The 18461-nt window shown below is 37.5% G+C and overlaps 3 protein-coding genes across 3 annotated transcripts; 1 reads left to right on the forward strand and 2 right to left on the reverse strand.

The window, feature by feature from the left end:
• Positions 1 to 805: 805 nt before the first annotated feature.
• LOC145111228 (RAF-like serine/threonine-protein kinase 24) lies at positions 806 to 1219 on the reverse strand. The gene has a single exon (XM_079047522.1). The coding sequence runs from the start codon at positions 1217 to 1219 to the stop codon at positions 806 to 808; it is 414 nt and encodes a 137-aa protein (XP_078903648.1).
• Positions 1220 to 5219: 4000 nt separating this feature from the next.
• LOC145115834 (transcription termination factor) lies at positions 5220 to 6573 on the forward strand. The gene is made up of 2 exons (XM_079052190.1): positions 5220 to 5431; positions 6207 to 6573. Exons 1-2 carry the CDS (start codon positions 5288 to 5290, stop codon positions 6360 to 6362), a joined length of 300 nt encoding a protein of 99 aa, XP_078908316.1. The 5' UTR covers positions 5220 to 5287; the 3' UTR covers positions 6363 to 6573.
• A 3376-nt stretch (positions 6574 to 9949) lies between these two features.
• Positions 9950 to 11658, reverse strand: LOC145112453 (uncharacterized). The gene has a single exon (XM_079048616.1). It carries the CDS (start codon positions 11605 to 11607, stop codon positions 10993 to 10995), a length of 615 nt encoding a protein of 204 aa, XP_078904742.1. The 5' UTR covers positions 11608 to 11658; the 3' UTR covers positions 9950 to 10992.
• Positions 11659 to 18461: the final 6803 nt, after the last annotated feature.

Below are 18461 nucleotides of genomic sequence, written 5' to 3' on the forward strand. Positions count from 1 at the left end.
CAAATCCGGAACAACCCTGCTGAATATAGTGTCTGACCCTCGCTGCTGAACACAAACTCGGCTCACGCTGAGCTCTCTCTCTTTCTAAACCACTAACTCTCCCCCACTTAGGGTTCGAATCTGAACTAACTGTTGCTCACAATCGATCACTGCCCCATTAGGGCCCAATCAATCCATGCCCACGATAACCTTGTTCCCACGCAAAGGAATGGGAACAAAATCGACTAGATACTGCTCGCTGAACAACTGGAGAATACAACCCGGATGAACACCCGCTACCCGGACAGATCGATCATCCGCAATCTCGACATCTAAAGGACAATCCAGCTCCCCCGGAGCTCCAACAAACCTCTTGCTAAGCGCAAGCGATACAAATGATCGGGTAGCCCCGAATCAAACAATACCAAATCAGAGATATCGTTCACGAGAAACGATCATAAAATAAAACACATAAATATAAGCAAGCAATTCAAAATTTATACTACGAACAGCAATGGTGAAACCAGAAACAACGTCAAAATTCATCAAATCAATCTCACTCATGGATCTTATGAAAGATTTAATATCGCCATTTAGATAAGAACTTCAATTCGAAATTCAAAAACTACTTATATACATCCATCTGTAATACCTATGAGGCTATGAGTTAATTTATTGGTGTACTATTGACTCTGTAGAGAAATCCACGAACAAAGTGATCAACACAGGGTCTGTATGTTCACGCAACCGGGGACGACGACAGTGGATGATCACTCCAAGATCTGGCACGAGGATAGTAATCTGCGAAATCAACCGCCTGACATTGTTACGTTGTTTTTTGGACGGTGGAATCAGCGACTACAGGATACCGCGTCGGTTTCGAGGCTGACAATTCGAAGAGTGATTCAACAGCTAGAGCAGTAGCAATCGTCTTTGACGAGTTGACAGAACAAAGAACAGCTCTAATCTTCGCGTCCGGAGATACTCGATCGTACTCCTCCACGACGGCGGCAAGATCCTCATCACAAGTGACAGACACCAGCACGTCCAGATCTTCTGACGGAAGCTTACACTTCAAATCACCAGTGAATCCACACGCTTCCCAAAACTTAAAGATCAAGTCCAAGTACGTCACGGTGCGGTCGGCGGCGAGAACTCTAGTGTGACCGCCAACGTATCGGAGCTTGCCGTCAATCTGACGTGGCAGAATCTTTCCGCCGTAACTGTAAAGAAACTTCATGGTCGCCGTTGACGTTTTGTTGCCGGAATTCGTTATGCTAGTCGTTCTTAATCCGGAAAAAGTAGAAGTTTCGAGAAGAATTGTAAAACGACGATCTTCAGTAATCAAAACTAACGCGTGGGTACAATTTATAGGGCGAGGGTTTCTTGTTGGAAAGAAGCTTGAATCAAAAAACTGGTCCCTTGAGAATATTTCACTGTGCAGTTTTGGTTCTAACCTTTCTATTTTTTATGATCACTACATAATAAAGTATTAAAGTAACTACTTTTTATGGTTTATTCGTTTTTGTCAAAGAATGCATGGCCGTTTCATATGATATTTAACGACAACCGTTCTTTATAAGATTTTTTTTTCGAATTATTCATCAAATGTTAAACGTCAATTCCCTTAAATGAAGTTGATAGAAACAAATTAATTTCGTATAATTGCTGTGATTATTCTTTTTAATAATCATGATCTTAAGTGCCAAATGTTTTGACTAACCGGCCCATAAACAAAGTAAGGGACAAAAATAAAGTACTCATTATATTTCTTAACCGTAAACATAAGGGTTTTTGCCAGAAAACCTAATGTATTTTCACATTTTTCATTGATTAGCAATTCATTTTTTTTTTTGCATGATTAAATTCTTTAAATTATTCTAACACTTGAAAACAATGAATGGTTATAAAATGCACGGTTATTTTTATAAAAATAAATAGAGTTTTTGTACAAAAGTTTGAAGAGAAATTTTCTCACATATTCTTAAAAGAATCTTGATTTTTAGCATTCTAATAATCAACGTAATTAGTGATGAAAGAAATATATCGCTAGACATATTTACAAAAAAAAAAAAAAAAAAAAAAAAAAAAAAAAAAAAAAGATTGACAAAATGTTGTGGGAATATCTTTGTAAATCGCTAAAAGAGACTTCACACGCAAAATACAACTGAATGCCAACTTTTCTTGATCTCTAGCAAATACATATTATTCGGATACCAGTTTATAACCCGTGGGTAGAGGTGGCAATCGTGTCGTGTCGTGTGAAAACACTAAACAGGTTGAAAGTGCTTGACCCTAACCCGACCCATTTAATTAACGTGTCGTTACGTGTCAACCCATTTATTTTCGTGTCGAGTTCGTGTCGGGTTTCGTGTTAGGATATATCTTGAAATATGTCATGTCATGTGAGGTTAAAGATTGAGCATGTTGAAAGAGTAAGAGTTAGGTAGGCGGAAAGGAAAAACTAATAGTTTTGAGACGGAATAGATGAAGTCATAGCAAGTTCAGATGACAAAATTGAAAGAATTGGCGTTGGGGAGGCGGAAGAAAAGATCATGAGGATGAGAGAGTGGTCAGCGGGACTATATAGTTTGGGAGAGAACATAAAAATTGAAAATGAAGTCTTGATCTAGACGTCTAAGTCATTTCAACATTACAAAACGACTCAATCCAAATGTTTTCTTTTACTTATTTTTTTGGTTTTGTATCTTTCTAGTTTATTTAAAATATTCAAAAAACTTGCTTATAAATAAATAGGTCATTTTCGAATCATATTCGTGTTGAAATTTTCAACCCTAACCTTATCCGTTTAATTTTCTTGTTGTGTCGTGTCAACCCGTTTATTTAAACGGATTGAAATATCTTACCCAAACCCGTTTATTTTGTGTCGAGTTCGTGTCAGGTTTCGTGTCGTATCAAATTTTGCCACCTTTACCCGTGGGAACCACGGTTACAAAATTAATTAAACTTTCATAGTAAGAGATTTTTAAGAGATATTATTAACTAAGAGATATTTTTTAGTTATATATATATATATATATATATATATATATATATATATATATATATATATATATATATATATAATCGTTGATTTAAATAAATATGTGACCTTATAATCTGTACTAATTTTATTTTAATTTTTGTTATAATGTTATTAATTTAATGTAATTAAAGTGTGAAATTTAAAATTTGAAATTTGAAATGGTGAATCAATAGGTTGACAGGTGACATGACGTTAATTAGAAGACTTAATAAAATGACAAATGACAAAAAAAGAAAAAACATATTCTTTTATTAGAATAGAAAGATTGCTCCTTAGATTTTCATACGCTCAAATGCTTTGAAAAGAAACATACCTTTCAAATATAAGAAAGGATATTATTTTTAAATCTTACAACATATGCAAAATAAACAAAAGTACTAGATTTTGTTCTCACAAAGATAACATGATCGAAAATTTTGAATTCGTATTGTATATTATCAATGATGCTCAGAATAAATCTTATATTAAAGATCCATTTTCTGTATGATGTTACTGGAAATTGTCGTCAGGCTGATCGGGTCGAGATCGCATATCTGGTGATACGGTGTCATTAGTTGGTCCCAATTTGATACATGTAACACTCATCATCAACACCATTAGAGCCGCTCTACGACATGTATCCTCTGACGACCAAGTTAGTAACGAGACGAAATGAGGTCGATTCCTCTGAGCAGGAGGAAACCAATGTGTATATGTCTAATGTATGTGAGAGAGTCAAAGCTTACTTCTGGATCCAGATTATATATATATATATATATATATATATATATATATATATATATATATATATATATATATATATATATATATATATATATATATATATTGTCTATTTTGGGAAGGAACATATGTTGGATACCTATGCCATAAGGTGATGAGGAGTGTATATGTGTCTTGGGAATTAGCGTGCATGAGAGCTAGAGTGAACCGGTAGGAGTTAGCTGACATGAGTCTCAAACAGAGATTTCAAGATTGAACCAGTAGGACTGGAGATGGTTGGACTGAAACGGCAGGGCCCTAAATGGCTGGAGCGAGACAATATGATTCAAGATAAGTGGTTTGCAACGGCAGGAATAAAGATGGTTGTACTACATCGGCATTCAGCAGGACCAAGACGGTTGGAGCGAGTTGGTAGGATTCGAGATGGTCCGATTGCACCGACATTAAAAAAATTGAAAACACTTATTAAGATTTAAAACATTGTTATATCTACATATTCTCGTGTATTAAGATTGTTATATCTTATTAAGATTTAAAGCATTAAAGAAATAAAAATATTTAGAGATATACATCCTTAATGAATAACGTATGTGGGGGTATAGTATGACATTTATTTATTTTATTTTTATCTAAATTTACCTATATATATATATATATATATATATATATATATATATATATATATATATATTAATTAGTTCATCCATTATAAAATATAAATTTATAATAATAGTTAATAAAATAGCAGCATGAATTTTAAGTGATATTATATGTTGTACTATTATGGCTGTTTATTATTTGGATAAAAACAAATTGTTCAATTGGACTATCTTGATTGAAATATTTGGTTTGGATATTTGGATTTTTGGATTGGTTGTCAACAAAACCGAATTGTTATTTTGGATTGGTTTTGGACTTTTGGCTTATAAAATAATAACTGGATAGTCCAAAAAAACCGAATAACAATTTATTATTTATTTATTTTTAATATAGATAATAGTTTTTTAATTATGTAATTTATTTGTTCAAATAAGTTCAAAAAGTTTTACCTAATAAACATTAATATGCATTTTCTCTCAAAACTTTTTTATCTATAAAATATTAAACTATAATATACTTTTTAATAGTTGTTTATAAATTTTAAATAACTACTAAATAATTTGTTTTTGTTTTTTCTATAAAGATAGGTAATATTATAATTATATATCGTTTTAAAATGTTTTGAAATTCGAATTCTAAAAACAATCCAATCAAATTGTAATTTGATCGAATCGGATCAGATTTAAATTTAATTTAGATTATTCGAATTCAGGTTTTGAAAACCTAAAATCAAATTGAATTCTCCATCCAAACAAATCTCGCTATGTACTACTACCTAAATTCTATAGTCTATACTTTTGAAAACCAAAAACATAAATGGGCCAATGTCAATCAGGCGAAAAGCTCGGCCCACGTATCAAATAGTGCGGTGAGTGGTTACTCAGTTCATTACGGTGGTGGAGCGTCGTCGGTGCCTTAGATTAGAATTTGGAACAATCAAATATGTTGCAGTTTCCGGCATTCATGACGCAGTATCCGTCATCGACGAGGATGATTCCGACGTCGCTTCTTCTTACTCCGCAGTGGCCTCAGCCGCATAGTGAGGAACTTCTCCTCGCCATTGAGGAGTCCGATTTCGAAGATAAGGTCAGTCACTATATACAGTATACTTCCAACTAATTGTTTGTGAAAATTCACTTTAAATGTTGTCATTTGTTATGTCCTGTTATAATCGATTGTTAAATCCTTTTTTAAATTCTTCTTTGCTCTGTTTTCATCGCGCTGTATAATGTTGGTTGATTGGTTCCGTTTCACTTATATTTGTATTTTGGAAAGATTTTAGATATGATATTGAACTCCAAGTTCTTATAATGAATATGGATTTTATTTAAGCTAAATCGGACATGTTAAATGAGCTGGATCTTAATTAGGTCTCATTTTAATATGGATCCTTTTCATATGATGAAAACCTAAATTTGTATATTGAACTGATTTTACTTATATATTGAACTCCAAAATTCGTATGATGAATATGGATAACAGATTAATATCTAAGCTAAATCTGATATATTTAATCAGCTGGATCTTAACTAGATGCTGATTTTTCTTCTGTTGATTCCATTTCATATCATGGAAACCTAGATTTTGTGTCAATTGATTTCAAATTTGGGCCCAAATGCATGTAATCTTAAGCTAGATCTGGCATATAAGTATTTGGTTTACACTAATTACATGCTCCTAGATTACATAAATCTTTATTCTGTGATATATGTTTATACGCCTCAAATGTGAATTAGCCCTTTTAATTCAAGCTAAGTGTCGTATATCAGATCATCATGTCGGTATTTATTTTATGCAAGAAAAATAGATGAAACCCCCAAATGGAGAAGTGAAAGAAATTTTAACAGATTCATTTGTGCAGTGTAATGAGATCAGGAAGATAAACATGGAGCAAATCGTGATAGGGAAGATGACAGATGATAATGAGAAAGAAGAGATGGACAATGATGCAGACGATGATGATGCTGACAATGCAGAAGAGTCTGAAGGTGATGAGTTTGAGCAGGAAACTGGTTAATCCTCGTACTATTTGTTATTCGTATACTCCCTAATAACACCATATCTTTTACTGATATTGTTAAACTATTTAGTATATTCTGTTATGTCATGGAGAGGAAAAGTGAAAAAGACCCCACCCCTTTTAAACCTTGTGAATGTATTTTGGTTCCAAACCAGATTGCATTGTTACTTTATAAAATGAATTTATAGTAGTCTTTTCTAATGGCAAATTAAGGCACTTCTAACCTAACACCAAATCTCATTTTTTACATCAAATTTGATGGGAAGTTGTTCCAAGGGATAATGTAAAATATTTTTCGATTTATACATATTTAGTCATTGAGTTTTTTTTTGTCCATATTTTCCCATTGAACTTGTTGAAGTGTTCAAAAAACATCCTTATGACCTGCAATCATAGGTAATCATAGGTTTAGCCGGTCTCCGGCGTATTTGACAGCTCCGGTGACTCCGATCATCTTCTCCGGCATTCATGATTTTTCCGGCGAACTCTCTCTCTCTCTCTCTCTCTCTCTCTCTCTCTCTCTCTCTCTCGATCTCTCGAAAGGGTTTCATACTTCAAATATGTGATAAATGACAAGAAAAACTCCCATTTTTCTTTTCTTGTTGTGTCTTTGTGTGCACTATGACGAAAATAGGAACCAAACAAGAAGGGTACTCTCCTTCTCATTCAAACTCGATCTCCAAGTGTCCGAGCAACAAGAAGAATCGATTGCAGGCTCCTTCTCTTTCTTGTTCTCACTGCAATCGACACCCACCCTCTTCGATTTTGATTGCAACCTCCTTCTCTCCCATTGTGCTTGTTCAAAGGATAATGCATCGACGAGCTTGTGCATTGTGTTGCATAGTTTGTACTTTGTTGACTTTCAACCATCAGAGCAAAACAAAGGGGAATTGTCTGAAGTGAAGGACTTGTTGACGAAGTTTGATCGGAGGTTGTCGGAGATAGCTTGAGACGGGATTTGTTCTGTGGTGGTGAAGGTCTCGTTTTTAGTGGTGACTTAGAGGTTGAAGACGATGAACAATAAACGATTTTAATGGTGGCTTGGGTTGCTTGGATAAACAAACCCAGAAAACGTAACTGAGTTGTTAATAGAGAGATGAGGAAGGAGGAAGAATGGCTTGGTGGTGGTGGTGGTTGATGAGAACGACGATTAGACCTGGCAATGGAGTGAGTTTTGATTGACCCTGATCCGCTCCAAACCCATGCAAAGTTAATGGGTTTGGACTTTGGATCATATTTTATGGTTCGTTTACCCGTTAACGACTCATACCGGTTAACCATTTTATTAAAAGAGTCGGGTACAGATCACTATCGATCTGATCCGTTTATGACCTGCCGCGTCTAAATTTTTAAAATATAAATTTATTATTTATAAGTTATATGTTTATCATCGAAACAATGTTCTATACAGGACTCAAGGAGTTCAATCATTCCACTTCCACTTTCTAGTTCCTAATGACCGAATTCCAGTCGATTCTTAATACAAATAAATATGTGAAATTAGTATTACAGTCAGAGTCGACAACCAAGAACAATAAGAATAGGATTCAAACTATCTCGTTTCGTAGAAGAGTTTTTTTACAATCGACATTCCACAATCAAGTTTGTTTTCTAAAATTCTAATATAATCGATTAATATCATCTTCTCTATTCCAATTGTGTGTTATTGAAATCGACTTATTGAAATTGTGACCTGTTGAAATCGTTTGTTGCTACCTTACTGGTTACTGAAATCTTGTGTTATTGTGTCAAAATCATGAATTAAAATCGGAGGACTAATTAAAATCGTGCCTTATTGAAATCATGAGTTATTGAAATCTACTCCAATCGTGTGTCATTTTCTCTGTCATTTTCTCTTGCATGTTTGCAATATTAGACATTCTATAATAGAAGTTTGTTTTGGAATGAATGTTTACTAGTTTTAGTGATTCATGTTATATGTGTTGTAATGCATAATTATAGCATAATCTTAATATTGTAAATGGGTCGGGTAAAATAGTTGAAAATTCGTTGATCCGGTTGATTTAAAACCCTACGAGTTACGGATTGAGTTTGGATCAGCATTTGAAAATTGTTTAATGGGTTTGGATCAAGGTCGATCCGCTCCAAACCCGCTCCATTGTCATGTCTAACGACGATCAAGAAATGAGGTGTGTGTGTGTGTGTTTGTGTTTTATTTGAAAATCGAAATCTAATGTGATGTGTTCGAGTTGTTAATCTAAAAAATCAAAACCTTACTTGTATATGTTAAAACTTGTCGGAAAAATCATGTTGGCCGAAGACTCGTTGGAGAAGATGACCGTAGTCTCGCCGGAGATGCAAAGACCGCCGGCAACCGGTTAAACTCACACTAACCGTAAGGGTAAGATATGGACAAAAAAACAAGTTTAATGGGCAAATGTGGACAAAAAAAACATTTAGTAACTAAATGTGTACAAAACACGAAAAACACATTACGCTTTTAAGTCATTATCCCTTGTTCCAACTTAGCACTATTCTTAAGTGTAAACGGTGTTTTATTTATTTTCACCGGTGTTTAACTTTTATCTATACAATTTGATTATTCTTTTTTAAAATTTATGCATTTATAATATACTATTTGCATAATGATATTTAATATAATGTATTTGGTACTTGTAATACAACATTATAAATTTAAGGGATAATTTCGTATATATCCTTCCTAAACCTCATAATATCGTATTTGCCCGAGATAATTTCTAAATATCATATTTATCCTCTATAAAAATTCAAAATATTATATTTGCCCAAATCACTTTTTTTAATATTATATAATCATTTTCTAATATTTTAAAGTCTTTATAATTATAAAAAAACATTAAATTGACTATATTGTCCCTTTATTGTTTTAACCATGGCCAAACCGAGGACAAACATATTACAATCCTTCTTTTTTTTATGGCAACCAATTGATCGATTTTTTGTCCATGGAGATGATAACGACGGTGATGGCGATCTGCATATCTTAATGAGTTGTGGAATTGATCGATTTTTTTGTCCATTGAGACGTGTAGTTTGTTTCAGAGTTGTTTTCACTTCAGTTGATGCAAGATCCCTCTGTTCCGGTGACGTTGAGGTTGCTTGAGGTCGATCATTAATTGTTAGTTAACTCCCTGCCAGAAAAAATCAATTTTCGAAACAGATGAATCATTTAAAGAAGTCGCTTCAGTCTCGAGATGGTGTTGCAAGGGAAGATATCTTGACACTACAGTTAAATTGATTCCTCGCCAAAGGTGAAATGTTCGACTATCAAAATTTCAAATTGTCAAAAATCTGATGGATTAATGAGACATTTTAAGGGTTTTTTTAATCGTGTAGTTATGAGGCATACGTCATTGATCTTTTCCCTGGGAATGAGGCTACCGGCCATGCATATTGATCAAGATGGTTTTATGTAAAAAACATGATTTTTATATAAAACCAGGGTGTTATGATCCAATGTACTTTGAGTTGTACGATACATCTCATGGATGCAATAGGTTTGAACCACACTTGCACTATAAAGATCAAAATGTAAAGCTTAATGTTAACTTTATGGAGAAAACCCATTTGGATGGTTAGCATGATTGGAAACAAAACACCTATTGCATCGTTGAATTGCACGGTACAACAACTCTTTAATACAATGGCTTTAATCACTCAATCACAAATCATCAAAGTCTCTTTAATACAATGGCTTTAATCACTCAATCACAAATCATCAAAGTCGCCAAGTTTAAGGGGTGGATGATAGTGGAAAAGTCCTCCTGGTTGGTATATATTAGAGACTCCCCTCAAGAGAAGAACAAGAAAAAAAATCTTCTAGGAATAATGCGATATGATCAAAGCTAAAACAGTGGTAAAAATATACGAATAAAGATATTTACAGATGGAAATAAGAATACAAATATAGATATACAAAGGGTATAATAGTCAATTTATGAAAATAAGAATTTAAAATGATTATAAAATATTTAAAATTGCTAAAAATAAGGATTTGGACAAATTTGATATTTTAAAAGTTTAAAAATGGCAAATATGATATTTAGAATTTAAGTTGGGTAAATATGATATTTTGATGTTTAATAAGGGCATATACGAAATTCTCCCTAAATTTAATTTATTTTGATTTATTTCTTATTATAAAATATGTATAATTTTCTGTTTAAACTTATTGAAAAATGTAATACTTTTCAATAATATTAAAACGAGATACATATGTAGGCCTGGAGTTGGTATACTGGTTACCCGTTAAGAGCCAAGTTGGGCCCCATTTTTGTGCATCTCAGTGGAAACCTTGAAACCTGTCCAGGTTCCACAAGACTACAACCAACTTTGAATTTTGGTTCACCTAAATAATATTCCTTATTCTTTTCCCTTTGAATTGTTCTTTGACAATTCGATCCCAAATGTCACGGCGTTATAACAGAAGTATGAAACCCTAGTAGCAATTAGCAATGCTAACTCCTGAGACAATCAAAGTTCATCAAATCAATCTTGCTAACGGATCCTATATTTAAGATTTCAATATCGTCTCAGATAAGAACTTGGATTTGCGAATCAAAATCTCTTATCAAGTATGGTGATTATATATGTTCATCTAATTCCTAAGGCTTAATTTCTTGATTTAGTATTGACTGTAATCCCATCGACGAACAAAGTAATTCTGCATAGGGATTGTTTCTTCACGAAACCGGGATACCGACGGTGGATTATCACGGCAAGGTCCGGCAAGAAGATGCCGACGGAGCTTGTATGCAGAGAAATCTACCGCCTGGCATTGTTGCGTTCCTTTTCGGACGGCGGAGTTTGCCGCCACTGGATACGGCGGCGGTTTCCAAGCTGAAAACTCAACGAGCGATTCAACGGATGGAACAGGAGAGATCGTCTTCAACGATTTGACAGGACAAAGAACGGCTCTGATCTTCGCGTCGGGAGAAACTCGATCGTACTCCTCCACGACGGCGGCGAGATCCTCATCGCAAGTGACGGACACCAGCACGTCGAGATCTTCGGTCGGAAGCTTACACTTCAAATCAACGGAGAATCCACACGCTTCCCAAAACTTAACGATCAACTCCGCGTAGGTGACGGAACGGTCTGCGGCGAGAACTCTAGTGTAACCGCCGACGTATCGGAGCTTGCCGTCAGTCTGACGTGGCAGAATCTTTCCGCCGTAACTGTAAAGAAACTTGATTGTCGCCGTTGACGTATTGTTGCTGGAATTCGTTACGCGAGTCATTCTTAATTGGAGAGAATAGAAGAATTGCAGGGCGAACTTTTGGGTATCAAAGGCAACGTGTGGCGTCAATTTATAGGGCGAGGGGTTTTTGGATGGAAAGAAGCGTGAAGCATAAAAATGGTCCCTTGACTATATTTTATTATGCGGTTTTGGTCCCTGAAATTTCTACTCTGTTTCACTAAAAGAGACTTCACGCGCAAAATATGAACGGAATAGAAACCTTCCTTAAATTTTATTCGGATATTCCTCTTTAGAATTGGAGTTTCATTACGCTCAAATGCTTTGAACAAATATGCCTTCAAGTATAAGCAAGGATATGCTTTAAATGGTATAACATGTGAAAAATAGAAATAATACTCGAGACTTTTTTCTCATAACAATATCACGTTCGGGAATTCTGAATCTATAATTGTGTATTAGCGATTGCTAAATACTATATTGTTATGATCGAGACACTTAACACACGACTCTAAACACACACACAGCTCACGAAAAACAAGAACACAAGGATGAACATGAGGGATTTAACGTGGTTCGGTCCTTCTCTGACCTACGTCCACCGGTAACTAGGAATTTACATTTCTTGGTGCTAATCTGCACTCTTTCTGTGTTACACTAGATACAAGTTTTACAAATACAGAATAATCTCTTATATAGAGATGGAAATCAGAAGTAGTCAAAAAACACAACTGGGTCTTCATTCAACAATTATGGCTTCACAACTTCACATTGTTCCTGCCATTTTTGACCAGCTTTTCTGTGGATTCACACTCAACATTTATGTGGATTCACACTCAACATTTCTGTGGATTCATACTCAACAATCTCCTACTTGAAGCCACGGAACAATCTTCACCTATGCTTCAACTGTGCATCTGTATTTGATCTTAACTCCTTCCTAGTTACCCTGGCCTTCTCTTCAATTATCCTGAAGGCCAGTTGAAGCTTTCGTTAGCTCCAACACATCAGTCATGGCTAAGTCTGCCACTGACCTGTTCTCTGTCTCCATCGGCTCCCACTGAAATGAACTGCCCGATCCTGGAACATCCTGAGAACAAACGACACTCTCCATGTGAAGCAGATAATCTGGAGAGACTATTACAGATGGAATACTGGTTCTCTTAACCCACTGTGTTCTGGGTATTCTAGCTGAAACAAAGCCCATGCTCCCACTGCTATGAATGCCCTTGACTGGTTTTTCTGAACCGTTCCAAACACGTTCAACCTGAATCTGACCTGTGACTCTGGGTTTGCCATCTGCAAAGCAAACCTTCTTCTGTCCACGAGACTCTATGAACCAGATTTTGTTTTTCTTCTGAACTGGGACGGTTACTCCCTCAGACGGTAAACTGACCATATATAATGAACCCCTCTTATGTCCACGAGCTATCACAAGATTTCTTTTGACAACCTTCCACTGCCCATTCCTGAACTTAACCTCGTGTCCCTGTTCATCCAACTGCCCAACAGAAATCAACTGTTTCTTCAGACTTGGAATTACCCGGACATCCTTCAAAGTCCATGGACCAACTGGAGTCTTCAAAACTAAGTCACCTATGCTCGTCACATCAAGAACCTCATCGTTCGCCAGTCTTACCTTACCAAAATCTCATTCTTTTAGATTCTGCAGTGCTTCACGGCTGTGGGTAGCGTGAAATGAAGCACCCGAATCCATAACCCAGGAATCCACATTGCTCTCCACACTACAGATCAAAACATCATCATCTGAATGGTCTACTGCAACGTTAACTTCTTTCTTGTCTTTTGGACATTAATTCCTGAAATGTCCAACCTCTTTACAGTTCCAACAAGTCACATCATTTCGAGTCCTCGATTGACTCTTTCTCCTGTTCCCGCTCCCACTACCTCTGTTATTTCTTCTACCTCTGACCGCATTCAATTGTTCACTTGATGATTCCCCGGAATTTCTTCGTCTGACGTCTTCGCCTAGAATTAAATCCCGAATTCCCTCAAAAGTGAGCTCTTTCGATCCTGCGGACCTAGTAACGGATGTAACTGTTCCGGACCAACTGTCAGGTAATGATGATAACAGTAGTAAAGCTTGAACTTCGTCCTCAAATTTTATTCCCACTGACCCAAGTCTGGATAAAATCGAGTTGAAATTGTTGATGTGTATTGTAACTGAACTTCCTTCCCTCATCCTCGTGTTGACTAGTTCCCGAATCAGGAAGACTTTATTTGCTGCCGACGGCTTCTCGTACATATTAGACAATGCCTCCATGATTCCCTTTGCCGAGGTCTCCTTCAAAATGTTAAAGGCAACATCCTTTGACAAAGTCAGTCTAATAAATGCCTTGGCCTTCTTATCCAAAGTCTCCCAGTTTGCTTGTGTGATCGCCTCCGGTTTTTCACCTAAAACTGCGTCCAAGTCTTTCTGTACGAGCAAATCTTCAATTTGCATCTTCCACCAACCAAAATCTTTCCCATCAAACTTCTCAATCTGAAGCTTACTGCTTTCTGCCATTTTCTGAAAGATTAGGGGCTAAACTGCAATTTTCTGAAAGTTCAGGGGCTAAACTGCAATTTTCTGAAATTTCAAGGGCTAAACTGCAATTTTTCAAATATGCTACAATGTTGCTACAGTGTCGTCTTCTCCGGTAGAACTCCGGTCTACAGTGTCGTCTTCTCCGGCGGAAGTCCGGTCTACAGTGTCGTCTTCTCCGGCCAAACTGGTTTTTCCGGTCACTATTCTGGTAACCTTTGACCGGCGATTTGGACGTCTTCCGGTGGTCAAAAAATTCAGAAAAAAATATTTTCGGAATCTTCGGAACGAGACCTTTCCAACGGTATACACCAAAATCGTTTTTGACGAAAAAAAATTTCGACCAAAAACTTAAAATCACCTTCTGGAGCTACAACCTTGCTCTGATACCACTTGTTAGGATCGAGACACTTAACACACGACTCTAAACACACACACAGCTCACGAAAAACAAGAACACAAGGATGAACATGAGGGATTTAACGTGGTTCGGTCCTTCTCTGACCTACGTCCACTGGTAACTAGGAATTTACATTTCTTGGTGCTAATTTGCACTCTTTCTGTGTTACACTAGATACAAGTTTTACAAATACAGAATAATCTCTTATATAGAGATGGAAATTAGAAGTAGTCAAAAAACATAACTGGGTCTTCATTCAACAATTGTGGCTTCACAACTTCACATTGTTCCTGCCATTTTTGACTAGCTTTTCTGTGGATTCACACTCAACATTTCTGTGGATTCACACTCAACATTTCTGTGGATTCATACTCAACATATATAGCTTTAGCTTGTTATCGTACATTCTTTACAAGGGACGGACCTAGTGTGTAGCATGGGGTAACCTCACTTGCCATTCAAATTTTCCTCACAAGTGTAAAAAATTTTGAATCCTTTTTTTATGCATAGCTACAACATCTATATATATATATATATATATATATATATATATATATATATATATATATATATATATATATATATATAGAGAGAGAGAGAGAGAGCTAGGTTCAAATGTTTTTAGCAACTATTGTGTGCCTAAATGCACCAATGAGAATTCAAGAAATAATAAATAATTAAATAAATCATTAAAGGGTATTTTGGACCTTTTGTACTTTTAATTAAGGAAATCATTTAATTGAAATCCTACAATTATGGAAATATAGTAAATATATTTGACCTAGTCCTTCACCTTCGTTTCCTGCCTGGAACATCACCACTACAGAGAAGAAAATCAGCGACTTCCCACCGCCGATTGCAACCCTTCCTTGCGATCGATTAAGAGTCGTCGGCTATTTTCTGACTGTTCTTGTGTTTCTTTCTTCTCCGATCAACTGAGGACCGAAGTCTTTCCCTCCCTGCGTGATTGTTGTCGGATAGAAGAAGGAACAGCCGTCGCTGCCACTCGACATTGTTGCCTCTGTTCCTTTCCTTTCCACGATTGGTGGCTAACGGAGACGGAGATAGTGAACCAAGGGAAGCCTGCCGGAGATTAGATCTCCCTTCCTTGCGATCTGTTCAACCACCGGTGAACCCATTGGAGCTGCATTCAGGGGCTTTTGTCATGAAAGTTGTTCTAACACTATATGTAAGTGTAACACCCAGAATCAGAAAGGCCAAGAAAGGAAAGGGAAACCCTAAGTCAAAGGGGTCAAACTCGTCGAGTCCAAGGAAGAACTCGACGAGTCGGCGAGTGGACTCGGCGAGTCTAGTCTGGGTTGGGAAACCCTAATTTCCGGGACTTGGTGCCCTATTTAAGCATCTTATTCTCTTCCCTAGGGTTCATTACAGCCTCTTTCGTCCAGAACCCCAAAACCCTAGCCACCCAACTTCATTTTTGGAGCTTTTGGTGAAGATTAAGGTCCATTGGAGTGGATTTTGAAGGCTTGGGAGAAATGAGCAAGGAAGGAAGTGTAGATCCAGCCTTCACATCGAGTTGGTAACTGTTAGAAGGTAAAAAGTCTGGACCTTGAGCTTTCAATGTATAAATCCCCTTTCTAGCTTGCTTTTGGTCACATTTGGATCATTTCCAAGGTTAAACCGAGTATTAAACCCTTAAGGATGGTTTGGACAACAGATCTGGACACTCTTGAGCTTTAGAAGCCCAAAGTAGTTGGCTTTATTCAGCAAAGGTCCCATTTCATGACCTAGGTCTTCTTTGAAGCTTGGATTAAGTGTTTTAGCCCCATAACACCTTGCATGCACGTAAAGTTAGCAACTTTACATGCAATGCTAGCATAAGGAGTCCAGATCTATGAGTTGGAGGTGTTGGGATGGTCTGTAATCGACAAAATTGAGATGCCACAAGATGGACTCGACGAGTCAGTTCATGGACTCGGCGAGTCGGGTCGCAAACCCAAACCCTTCTGTTTATGATTCGGATCAGTGAGTGGAGTTAGTAAAAGATTCTGCCAGGCTGGGTCCGTAATGGACATGAAGATCATGGTACTCGACGAGTTCGAAGAGGAACTCGGCGAGTCCAAGACAATCTTCTTAGTTATGAAGATGAACTCGACGAGTTGTTCATACAACTCGGAGAGTCATGGTCTAGACATTCATACGATGATGATGAACTCGACGAGTTCAAGGATGAACTCGGCGAGTCGGTTGAAGATAGTCCCGAAGTGTTAGATGAAGGAGAACTCGTCGAGTTCTCGCTAAACTCGGCGAGCGGATTCGGGGTTGTTTGGACTTGAGGAGCATGGACTCGACGAGTTGGTAGAACAACTCGGCGAGTCGAGTCAACTGGAAGTTGACTCTGACCGTTGACTTTGACCTTGAGAAGGACCATGACCAGAGTTGACCTAGTTGACTTCTGGAGGATAGTTAGGCTAATTGTTATTGTTCGTATTGGTAGCTCGGGGAGCTAGAGGAGCAGCGGTTCAGAGAGTTGTCGGACAGCAGTCAGAGGGTTATCAGCAGCTTCAGCAGTTTGAGGTGAGTTTCCCTTTGTGTGAATGGGTCTACGGCCACAATGCCGGCCCATGTAGTTATGAGTAGGAAGACCCGGGGGTTAGCCCTAGGCACAGCATGCTAGTATGGCATTCGGGACTAAGGTCCAATGTTAGCGGGCGGGTGCCCAAGGAATGGTTTGTATGATAGTTATACTTGTTGTCTGTGGATGTGCCTGGTACGGAGGTGAGTGTGGGCGAGGTCCTGTATCTCACCAATAGCAGAGTGTGGACGGTGTTCCATACCTCATTAGCAGCAGAGTAGGGGCGAGGCCCAAGTTAGGACAAGAGTGAGTGTGGGTTGGGCCCGTATCTCACTATCAGTAGGAGCGTGGACGGGGTTCCATGATTCACCAGTAGCAGGACAGGGGTGAGGCCCAAGATAGGCGAGGGTGGATGGTGTTCCATACCTCATTAGCAACAGAGCAGGGGCAAGGCCCAAGTTAGGATAAGAGTGAGTGTGGGCTGGGCCCGTATCTCACTATCAGTAGGAGCGTGGACGGGGTTCCATGATTCATCAGTAGCAGGACAGGGGCAAGGCCCAAGATAGGCGAGGCCTTAGCATAGTAATCCAGTAGAGTATGTTAGGTATGTGTTGTGATATGATTGTATGCTAGTATATATTAGCGGGCGGGGCCGGGAGTCAGGCGGGGCCTAAGGAAAACAGATCTGTACGCCGAGCGGGGCTCGAAGCCAGGCGGGGCCTGGGCCAAGCGGGGCCTGGTGACGGACGGGGTCCGATAGCGGGCGAGGCCCAATGCAGCGGGAGGGAGCCCAGTATGTAGTCATGTGCTCAGTATTATGTATGGCATGTATGGATCAGTAGATATGTATGGTATGCGGTAGGTTGGGGAACTCACTAAGCTTCGTGCTTACGGTTTTTAGTTTTGGTTTCAGGTATTCAGTTTTCAGAAGAGGAGCTCGGGAGGATTGCAATGCACACACCATGACAAGTTAGCATGGGATGTTTACTCTGATAATTAAACAAGTGTTTTGGAAATGAAACTATGATTTGTCATATAAACCCTTTTAGTACGTTTGAATGACTTAACGCTATGAATTAGTAATGTTTTTAAAAGAAATTTTTTTGGACCCGATTTTTGGGATGTTACAGTAAGTGTTTGATTTTCGCTAATTTTATTTACCCATTTGATACTATATTCTTGATTTTTTTAGATCCATCATATAAAGATGGTGAAGTCTTCAGTCAATGATTCACTTGCTCAACCTGAATTTTACTAATACATCAAAAAATCAGATGGTGAAGTCATCCGACTCCAGTCACATAGAATTTTAGAATAGTTTTAGATAACATATAAAACAATTACTTTATCATGTTTGTATTCTATCTTGTAGAATTTGATATTTGAAAAAGACATTGGTGAAAAATTTATCTCTT

Source organism: Lactuca virosa, chromosome 5 (assembly GCF_052849685.1).
Source record: "Lactuca virosa cultivar CGN04683 chromosome 5, Lactuca_virosa_CGN04683_v6, whole genome shotgun sequence".
NCBI classification, from domain to species: Eukaryota; Viridiplantae; Streptophyta; class Magnoliopsida; order Asterales; family Asteraceae; genus Lactuca; species Lactuca virosa.

What these genes read in the sequence shown, in the direction of transcription:
- LOC145111228 (XM_079047522.1), bottom strand. Translation starts at nt 1,219, where the DNA reads ATGAAGTTTCTTTACAGTTACGGCGGAAAGATTCTGCCACGTCAGATT.
- LOC145115834 (XM_079052190.1), top strand. Translation starts at nt 5,288, where the DNA reads ATGTTGCAGTTTCCGGCATTCATGACGCAGTATCCGTCATCGACGAGG. An exon ending in AGTCCGATTTCGAAGATAAG is followed by an intron (nt 5,432 to 6,206) that starts GTCAGTCACTAT and finishes TCATTTGTGCAG; the next exon opens with TGTAATGAGATCAGGAAGAT.
- LOC145112453 (XM_079048616.1), bottom strand. Translation starts at nt 11,607, where the DNA reads ATGACTCGCGTAACGAATTCCAGCAACAATACGTCAACGGCGACAATC.